The sequence below is a fragment of the Charadrius vociferus genome, unplaced genomic scaffold, assembly GCF_000708025.1.
Source record: "Charadrius vociferus isolate BGI_N301 unplaced genomic scaffold, ASM70802v2 scaffold92, whole genome shotgun sequence".
NCBI lineage: Eukaryota > Metazoa > Chordata > Aves > Charadriiformes > Charadriidae > Charadrius > Charadrius vociferus.
The window spans coordinates 3,577,170-3,588,214 of record NW_009647874.1 but is presented as its reverse complement, the minus strand read 5'-3'; the positions used below and the strand labels follow the sequence as shown (position 1 = coordinate 3,588,214).

The window sequence follows — 11,045 nt, the reverse complement described above, 5'->3', positions numbered from 1 at the left end:
AGACACAAGAAGTAATTGTGACACCTAGCTGCGTTGTGGGTGTGCATGTTGGCTCAGGACAGGGACGTCTGGCTGCATTTAGGGCGGAAGCTATTCTAATTTCAGCTGTCTGGCTTCACACATCAGCTTAGTGACTTCTTATAACTGTCTTCAATGAAGGAAGCATCAGACAAGATAATTTTGTAGTTAAAAGACTTTTCTTTTGCAACTCGAAAGATGATCTTTATATTTTGATTATTTTTTTTTTTTAATATCTGAAAAGTTACAGAATCACAGAATTACAGAATGGTCAGGGTTGGAAGGGACCTCTGGAGATCACCTAGCATCACCTCCCCACCAGAGCAGGGTCACCTACAGCAGGTTGCACAGGACGGTGTCCAGGTGGGTTTTGAATGTCTCCAGTGTGAGAGACTCCACCACCTCTCTGGGCAGCCTGTTCCAGTGCTCTGCCACCCTCAAAGTAAAGAAGTTCCTCCTCATGTTCAGATGGAACTTCCTATGCTCAAGTTTGTGCCTGTTACCTCTTGTTCTAAAAAAAAAAAAGTTATCCCAAGAAATGATATCAAGATCACCAGGTGGCTGGTCATGTCAGCTCTCTTCCTGGAATACACCTCCTTTTCCTTGGTTTGACCAAATGAAATACAGTTTTTTAGGAGTAGACGTCTGGGCAGGCACTTCTGGCAGCTGGTGGAGAAGGAGAGGGAGGACTGCAGCCAGTGCAGTGGCTCCTCTATGGTTCAGCATGGCCTAGAGTGTGTTCCCCAGTCGGTCAGGGAACATGGCTTGTTTCTGTGAGGGAGCCAAGGACAGAAGCTGTGCTGGCATACATGGTGCTTCTGGCTCCCAGCAGTGGCTAAAGGCCTTGTTTCTGCACCTGGCCTGGACTCAGCCAACAGCGCTTCTTTGGTTCCTCCTAGTTTTTGTATTTTTTCTGCATGTTTCTATGCTGAGAGGAAAAAGAGTAACAATTCAAATTGATCTGTTCTCTGTCTCATCTCTTCTACGACCAGAACTAGCAGCTCTCCTAATACGCCCAGCAAGGTCACTGTTTTCAAATGAAACTTCAGGGGAACACCTTTCTTTGCCTGAAGAAGACAGACCAGCAGAGAGCCAGTCACAGACCTGCAACGTTGCTTGAACAGTGGCCAAGACCCTTCCCTGTTATGGACATCAAATCTTAGGCCTGTTCTGGTTATCCTGGGTGCACGAGTAGCAAGGGATATCACTTCAGTAAGGGTCACATCAGAAACGAGCCTCGAGTTGCCTATGAATAATTTATTTGGTCCCAGAACAACCAATTGCTACTTGATCATCTGCAGAACCTGATCCTCTGCCCTCTCCCATTCTTTATCATTGTCACTCTATGGACTTCTGCAACATTACTCTGCAATAAAACCTACGGAGGAAAGCAACAGACGTATGGGTGTAATTTTTCCATTCCCTCGCAGAGCATGCATTCAATTAAATAACTATCATGTAAAATATCACAGACACTGAAACAGCTTTCATCACCACCAGAATATCTGGGCGCTTAATAGGCTGACTTGTATCCTTCTAACATTCATGCTATAGAAAAATCCTGTATGTCCATATTAAAGAATGGAAAACAAAGTACTGGATTTATCCGCATATACATAAAAGTCATGTACAAGTCAGTAAGTGAGTGAGGATATGAGCCTGGTGTACAAAGTCCAAGCCATTGGCTGCACCTATTTTTCTTCTGTGCATTTAAAAGCAGTGGAAAACTGCTAAGTGGTGGCAGCATTTCCCTTCCTTTTTTTCTGGCGAGAAGGCAAGCCTGTGGTTTGTTTATCTCAGCCATGAGCTTAACCAAGAGAACTCTTCCTTCGCCTGCCTACAACAGGAACGTGCTCATGTCTACAGTTTATTTTGCCAAAGTATCTTACATTCATCAATTACTTTCAGACTTCGAATTTTTGCAATAAATTTAAACTTGCCTTATACATTTTCTCATTGGTGTTCCCTTAAAAGAAGTGATTTTCAGATCTGAAATTTTAAAACAAAGTGAAGGAAGTATTTTCAAAGTAATATGCCTCATTGTTTCAAGAAGTAAAAACCCCAGATAACGTAACTGCATGTAGCACTCTTCAAAACAGCGCAGTCATTTATACTTTAATACCTGTCTCTTCAGCCTACTGTTTAATATTGAAGGTCCTAGAATGTCACAAAGCAATTGTGAATATGTTTATTTGAGCTCTCATTTAGAGTCTGACTATATTAAGCTCCTCTTTTATGTTTGGCACGAGTTCCTGCTCTTAAGATCTACATGGCTAAAATGCCCAATTCAAGGAGGTCCAATTAGGCAGGACATGTTTTCAAAATGGAGCTTCTCCATTTTGTGTATAATAACAAGAAAAATAGAATACTGTTGTCAATGTTCAACAGATGATTTACAGGCTTTTATATACAGACAATATAGAGACTGTCATGTGACATTTTATGATTAAAACATTTAAAGAACAAACCTTTGATAATTTTTTTCAGACAGAAGAGAGCAATAACGTGCATAAAAGGAAGAGTCCTTCTTGATAGCTATTCCATCATAATGATACCTAGAAAATAAAAAAAAAGATGAACTGACAAGCATATGATTTTCAACAAGTCAGCAAATAATTCGTATCCCTCCATTGAAACCAGATGATCATCCTATTTAAACAAGAAAAGAACAAGTAAAAAAAGCTACATTTGTTTTTTTTTTTTTTAAATTCTGTTGAAAATTTATTTTCCCCAACAGAAGGTAATTGCGCAAACTCTTTACAAACTTTTTTTAACAGTTTTTGCCCTGCAATGATACTTTCTTCTAAACAAAAAAAAATTAAGCCAGTGAATGGGGGTGCAACAGGTTTGTACAAGACAGTTAGAAAAGTCAGGAACCAGAGTCTCAGCTGACAGAGGTCCCCATATCCCCATGGAAGTTGAAGGATTTGGATTTGTTGCTGTTGCTCCGTGGGCACTCACAGTAGCTTAGCAACTGGATGGCCCATCAGTGGTCATGGCACACTAAAGCCCAAGAAACCTGCCAGACCTTCTCTAAGGTTTATCCCGACCTTGATGAGCAGTGGAGTTGCCATCTCTGCCACCCAGGCGCTATCAGCTGGTTTTTCCCTGGCTGGGTCACTGGGAAGCCAGGGGAGCAGCACCATAGATTCAGGCCACCAGCAGCCAGCAGAGGGTAACCTTCTGCTGATGGGAAGAGAGAGCACGGAGGCTGGGGGCTATCATGCACCATCCCAAACGCTGCCAGCTATCAGGAGAAGCCTGGGAGTGCCTGCGGTGAGGCACTCCCAAAATAAAGGATCTCGCTGGATCAAGCTGATAGCAAGTCCAGACTTGTGGAGGAAAGTAGCAGATCAAGTAAGGGCATGTCTGTCTCAAAGCCAGTACGTGACAGCTACTCAAAATGCTTGTAAAATTACTGTGTCTCAATGCCCTTAAAACATCCCTTTTTCCAGTCTGGATGTTCAGAATGTGATTATAAGTTTGTACATTGAATCGATGAAAGAGTATCACTCTCTGTGCTGTAGAAGAAGAGAGGGAAGGGAAAAGAAAGAAATGGAGGAGAAGGATCTGAGGTGTTCCAATTTAAATGATTGTAAACTGTTTACAACATTTCCATTGACCACCAGTACATGCTGTGTCACTCCACAGATATGTGCAAGGATGAAAAGCACAACACAGACATTAATCACGGCTGCCACCCCCGTGCATCCTGGAGCCAGGCTTTCCCGACCCCGTGTCTCAAGAGCTCTGAGTAAGGTTGCAATGTCTGGCAGATGCCTCATGCAAGCCATGTTGTAAAAGCGATTACAACTCAAAGCGCTAATTTTTTTAAAAAACAGTCTGATCTGGAATTCATGCCCTACCAAAGCAACTCTGGTGTGGCAATTTTCATGCAATTAAGTCTGTTTCAATGTATGTGGTGACATCACGAATCACTCTGGATCTTGCAATGTATTACAGACTTGCAACCAACAATTCAGCTGCTGTATTACAGTGCTGGAGCTGAAAATTCAGCCATTTTTAAATTATGTTAGAACAGTTATAAATAATATTTTTAAACAAAGGTAGCAAAACCAATACCTGGTACTCCCTCTTGTGCCCAGCCTTCTTGTCCCCAGACCTGGGAATACTAACCGAATAAGCTAAAAACAAACAAACAAACAAACAAACAAACAAAAAACAAACAGAAAATTAGAGATGGTAAATTCATTCTAAAATGCAAAAACATATCTGCTACATTTTTTTTCTTCTTACTCACTTATTTTGCTTTCCATCATTTGCAGGCTAATACCTGTTCTTACACGCTTCTCAAATGGTAACTGTTGAACTGAACACAATTGGGCTTTTGTGGATCAAAATCTAAGTAATTTAAGGGATTACCTCCCTCAGGTAGGAAATTTTAGACTAGTCTGGTTCACCTTGCACTGAAGCGCAGTCAGCGTGCACACCAGGAGACCACCCACAGTCAGGTGGGGTACATCAGCTAAGGTAACTCAAAGGTGCTGTGATTCTCCAGTAGCCTGCTGGACCCACCAGCCTTACTCGTTCAAGCAGGATTTACTCAGACAAGGGACTTCACCTACTCACTCACTCTTGTAAGGAGTACTCGCAGGATAGGGCCTGACTTAACTGTTTTAAAAGGATCTGAATCATCAAGCTGGAAAGGAACCTTTTGACCACCGCGGTGGTAAATGTGAACTGAGGTCACGCAGCATCTGTCAAGGTTAGGCCCTCCACAGTAATAAGATACTGTCAGGGTTATAATCCACTTCACTATGATTATTCTGCATGAGCTGTTCTGTGAAGACAGAGACTAACCCAGGACAGCTGGAGCTAACATTCCCTATGTAGCAGAAACAGAGGATCAAGTACTCAACGTCAGTGAGAAGTGAGGGAAGCCTCCACTTAGCAGTGCAAAGCTTGGACGTTGTGCAAAGTGCACTTTGCCGGTCCAAAGGCCTTGCTCAAGGACAAATTTCCCCAACTCACACAGAGGTGCACCTCCCATTTTAATGGTGTTGGAGTGGTTCTATTCTTTGCACGTTTCTGTGTGCGCCCACCCCAGCTGCTCCCTTTCTCACACTGGTATTTTAGCATAATCCCATTTTCCTAAAAGGACAGACTATGAAACTGGGGATTCTGTGGCATGAGACACAGCCTTCTTCCCACTGCCCCTTCTATGGCGACGGCGGTGTTTTTGGGCAAAGGGATAGGGTAGATGAGATGAGTGGTGTCTTAAATCATCAGAGTTTGATTCACATGGGACTTGACTGCAAAAGTCTTTACAGTCCACACGCATGTAATGCAGCCAGGTTACTACAGCTTACTATAGCTTGATGGATTATTAATTAGCTAGGCCATGGTCACTGTTGACATTGAGGCCTTCCAGTACCTAAAGGGGGCCTACAGGAGAGCTGGGGAAGGACTTTTTACTAGGGCACGTAGTGATAGGATGAAAGGGAATGGCTTTAAACTGGAAGAGGGCAGGTTTAGATTAAACATTAGGAAGAAATTTTTCACTTTGAGGGTGGTAAGGCACTGGAACAGGTTGCCCAGGGAAGTTGTTGAGGCCCCATCCCGGGAGGCCAGGCTGGATGGGGCTTTGAGCAACCTGGTCTAGTGGGAGGTGTCCCTGCCTATGGCAGGGGGGTTGGAACTCTATGATCTTCAAGGTCCCTTCCAACCTAAACCATTCTATGAGTCTATGACATGTGCACCTTTAGTTTGAACCAGTGTTGCTGCAGTTCCTGTCCTCCTCAGCCTCTTGCTGCATGGTCCCACCTCCTGCTGCAGAAGGACAGACCATGTCAAGCCACTGGGGAGCACCCCAGCTTGCTCACTTGGGAGAAGTTAACTTGCACTGCAATGCACTGGGTGGGTTAAGGCTGTGGGCAAACAGTTGCAAGCACCGACCGATGGCAGCTATGGCTCATCATCTAAGCTCTTCTGCATGACCAGACTCATGCTTCACCCATGCCTGTCCCAACTTATAAGTAAAATGCATTAACTTAAACCACAAGAAGGCTTAGCTTACAGGTGGTAACTCCATCATGCTGGAGCACCTGAAAGTGTACAGACAGGATGGATTAATCTTACCTACGTGGTTACAAGGTATAGATGTCAAAGCTAGTTGCTGTAAACTCTGTAGTCAATGGAGAAAAACAGGCAGTTCCGAGGCACATTTCATCTGAGCTGCCTGAGATGACTCATTTAGGGTGAGAGGAATCATATATAACTACTTATTTCTCTCCATTGACTACCAAGACATTTTAAGGTGACTTGCTTCACAACAGGCATCTACCCTGAGCCAGGCAGATTCTACCCATGGGCTTGGCTAATGGGTGGTGATCTATTAAGCTATGGTAATAAATCCTGCTGGATCACTCACTCAAATCTTAATTTTAAGTAAGAGTGATTTAACTTACCCAGTAAAAAAAATGAGATTCAACTGAATTGAGATAAATGATTCATAAAATAAGGTTATCTGCACAAATGAAATTGATTTCAGGTACAACTTCTATTTAAATTATTTATTTTGGTTTTGTGTTAAAAAAATGCTGAGTATCTTCTACCATGGGCACTAATAGAATAATATTAGTGGTAAAAACAGGAAATTCTGAACAAAAACTCTTGAGCAACAAATGATCACAAGGCATTCTATCTTTCTTAATTTGTTAAATAATGTTGAATAGCTATGAGTGTTTGTCGCAACTTGGATTTCTACGTGATAATTGCTCTGTGGATTGCATCAACCTCCATGTATTAGAAAAGTGGAACTGTTTGAAGGAGGTTGGGTTTTACATCTGCATTTGTTTTGCTTGGATGATTCTATAACAACTTTTTTAGTGTGTGTTTGGAGCAAAATCTCTGTAAGTATATTTAAAAAGAAAAGCATAAAATTATGTTACAATCAAGGGGGTCTTCTAAGGACAGAAGAATCAGCTCCTCAGGACGAGCTTATTAACCTTGTGCTGTTTACCCTGGTAAAACTTTCTAAAATATATTGGCAAAAGAAATCTTAAATAGTATAACATATCCCGGTTCCCTGAAGAAAATAAACTCCACCAAAAAGAATACTCTTTTCTCTAGTATAATGGTGTGTACATGAGGGCTTACCAGAAATACATTAGAAAAGACACAACCATAACACACTACACATTCATTCGTCTCTGTTATTCAGTCTCTTTGGATATGCAGTTTATATATTTGATCATCAGATTTTCTGTTTAGGTATCTCTGCTTCTTATCTTATATAGCCTGTCTATTCTGTACCTTTCCAAAGGTGGCTGAATTTACTTGATACTTGGAATTTGGACTGCAGCCTTCCATATACAATTCATATAGTAGCCAACGGGGCACAGTGCATCCTTCACACAAATAGAAATTATCAGCTATCCTTTAAAACAAAAACATCAATTGGTTTACGTCAGAATTTGAAGAAAGAATTGTTAGCTTGTGATTGTAATAGCTCACCGGGTTTACAGTGAACTCTTCAATAGTTACTCTGATTTTATAGAAGCGTAGAGCTACTGCTTTTGTGTTAATCTGTACTCTGGGGAAAAAAAAAAGATACATCTTTCATATATATATATTCATATATATATATATATTTAAAAAAAATAATCTACTTTCCTCATTTCCAGAGTGTAAGAGAGGTCATGTGAAGGCTCTGTTAATAAGTTAAATAGATCTCATAGTTTTTATTAAAAAAATACAACTTAGTAATATCATTATAACATTAACACCAATACACAAAATATTAGTCTCTCTCTAATAGGATGTAACTTCAATCTTCTAATTATAGAGGTCTCCACTATACCAAAGTTGATGAGCATGATGAGCATTTTTCCATCTAAAATGTCCAATGTGATGTTTTGGGATGGAGAGTACACAAACTATGAAAGACCAAATTCTGTTCTCATACAACGTCACTGATAGCACAAGTTTAATAAGAGAACGGAATTTTAATTTACAGTTACTATGTAACAGAACTGCCAGGACTTAAACTGGTTTAGGCGTTTAAATACTTATGCTTTGGCCAAATCCTTTACTCATCCTACTTATCAGAATGGTCATAGTCAAGTAAATGCAACTAATTGTATGAATAAGGTGAGGAAGATGTAAACTTAGTTACTTATTAGCCTAAGGTATTACCTTCACTGAAAAAAAAAAAAAGACCTTTAATTATGAGATAATGCCAATGGTTTCAATGTCAGAAGATAATAGCCGCCTGCAGTACAAATACAGGAGCAAAGCTGGAGCAAAGAAGCAGAGAGATTAATTTTCAAAGCATGACACAGTGATCGTATGACAGTGTTTTCTTGCTGTGACTCTGCTTCCGTTATACCAAATGATTTATGCATATTTAATTAATTTATCAGATGAATGTTAGTGCAGCGCAGTACCAGTTACTCACTGTGTCTTTACTGATAATCGAGCTGGTTGGGAAAGCAGACTTTTCATAATCACCAGGTGAGATAAACCAGTTGGATTTTAAATCAGCATCCTCTCTTTTATTAGTAGCCTGATTTCAGGCAACCCAGTGTTTATTTTTTCTTTATTACCTGTATTGGCATTAGATAGTGGATAAGGTCCTCTGCAAACTGGCTGGCTAGAACAGACTGAGCAAAACCGTGATGGCTGTGCAGTCTCATGGTGTCTACCTCACCTTTTACTCATGCCTCCTCTCCTTTCTCCAGGGAAGAAGGCTGACCACCTCCCCCAGGTTTCCCTCTCCCTAGCAAAAGGCCCCGAAATGCCTCGCTTTTACCTCCTGGGAGCCCATCTTCTCACCCACCAACCCAAGAGGCTGGAGCTGCCAAGCGCCAGGGCTGAGCTGTGGTGGGCTCCCTGCCAGTTCCTCACCACCTCCAGCCCCACCACCTGGCGGCAAAGGCTTCATGGCTAGACGTGAGCAGGGACCCGCACCAAAGGTCGGGGATCTGCTGCGCTAATGGGGTATTTCCCATCATGGGGCTGAAAGGTAAATGAAATTTACTCTAGATAAGAGTCCTGACTGAGCTCTGCCTCCCAGCAGGCAGAAATGCTTGTTTCTTCTAGAGCAACCATCTCAAAACCCTTCGTAATTGAGCAGTCCCCAAGGAGATTAAACCTAAGTCCAAATCCATCCTTAATATAACACCACAAGAGTCATTGGAAGTGCAGCAGAAATTAATTCATGCTTTAGTAGCTGGGTTCTGCCAGTAGCTTTGCCTCAGCATTTAACTATTTAGTGACAAAATATTTGGGAATTTCATTCTGTGAATTTATCACCTATTAAACTGCCAGCCTTTTTCAAATAACAAGTCAAACACATTCTTAGTGCTGACACATAACACAAAAATACTGTCTCTCAGGAAAAAAAAAATCACACAGAAGAGAGCACAGCACTCATCTTCTTGCCTATTAGCCCTGAGGTTCTCAAAACCTGAGCGTTTATGGCATGCATCAAGACAAAACTGTTAATAAAGTCAGCAAAAAGAAAGAGTGGTAAGGGAGGAAGATGGAGGTTAAATAAAAAGCACATGGGGAAAGGCCTCCTCCATTTGTCTACTACCGTCTATCCACAATTTCCTTAGGGATTGTTACCTGATCGGTTCTAGGACCTCACATGGACTCCAGGTTTTGGGGGTTTGCCACCTGTTATATGTGAATCTTTGGCAGCCAGGCCATTATACAGGTTGGCAAGTCTGCTCTTAAACCATTCCTGGACCAAAATCTGGTTTGCTATCGTCAATGCACCAACTGTAAAATGAAGCTAAATATTTAAAAATCTTCAAAACATGAAAAGGTGATTCAGAAAGTTGTTGTGATGAAAAAATCATCGGTTCACCCTTTCAATGATTGTTTATAATTCAGTTTTATGCAGTGTCGCAAACTTGTTGGATGACTTTGGATGAATATCTTCCTTCAGTCCTTTTAAAATGGGAGTAGTGGTGTCCATACCACAGCAAAAGCACAGAATAACTCCCGCTGCTCAGGTATTACTCAAGGGGGGAATAAAAAGATTGAAGATTACTGGCTGTCAAGTTAAAAGTTTGCTTGTATGTGTAGTTGCTGTTTCACACAAAGCTTCAACACTGCTTACTAGCTGGATTCAGCTGTGCTTGGGGAAAGAAGGAAAGCAGCCCTGGTTTCTCTTTGGCTGTCACACGGCAGATGATGCTCTTCTCAAAGCACAAGAAAATGATGGTGACAACCTTACTCCACCACAGAAAGTACCTCACTGGGGAGTTCAACCATTACGTTTGCCTCAGGGAAACATAACCTCAGAGAACGTCAATCACTCAGCATCACTCTGAATGCCAGAGTGCCACTGGCTGCTGTAAAAGCACACCAGGCACGAGTGGTCCAGCTAGGGATGGTCCTCACCATCTGCACTGCAGCATCATGTCAGGTGGATGGCAGCCCAGGGGTCAGGTCCCAATGAGTGGGTAGGCTGAGACAAAACCCTCTTTCCCCCACATCAGACCACCTCATCAGTAAGACTTGTGGCAGGAGATGGACTTTCAGGGAAATGTCCCTGCTTTCATGGCATCGTTTATGCACTGCTATGATGATCAGAGGGCTGGAGCACCTCTCCTATGAAGACAGGCTGAGAGAATTGGGATTGTTCATCCTGGAAAAGAGAAGGCTCTGGGGAGATCTCATAGCAGCCTTCCAGTAACTAAAGAGGGTCTACAGAGAGTGTAGTGATAGGATGAGGGGTAATGGTCTTAAACTGGAAGAGGGTAGATTTAGATTAGATCTTACGAAGAAATTTTTTACTGTGAGGGTAGTGAGACACTGGAACAGGTTGCCCAGAGAAGTTGTTGAGGCCCCATCCCTGGAGGTGTTCAAGGCCAGGTTGGATGGGGCTTTGACGGGGCTTTGAGCAACCTGGTCTAGCGGGAGGTGTCCCTGCCCATGGCGGGGGGGTTGGAACGAGATGATCTTTAAGGTCCCTTCCAATCCAAACCATTCTATGATTCTTTCACTCTATGGTGGGGCCTTTACAGCAAACCAGACTCTTGTCCTACAAAACT

At 42.1% G+C, this 11,045-nt stretch overlaps 1 protein-coding gene across 1 annotated transcript in view; it reads right to left on the bottom strand.

The window, feature by feature from the left end:
- RFX8 (RFX family member 8, lacking RFX DNA binding domain) overlaps positions 1–11,045 on the bottom strand; it is a 65,243-nt gene that overhangs the window by 20,902 nt on the left and 33,296 nt on the right. Inside the window, exons 3-5 of the mRNA XM_009883117.1 lie at positions 7,294–7,417; positions 4,102–4,163; positions 2,487–2,573 (exon numbers count right to left, since the gene is read on the bottom strand). Of these exons, the coding sequence (XP_009881419.1) occupies positions 2,487–2,573; positions 4,102–4,163; positions 7,294–7,417 (273 nt within the window). The remainder of the gene's footprint in view (positions 1–2,486; positions 2,574–4,101; positions 4,164–7,293; positions 7,418–11,045) is intronic.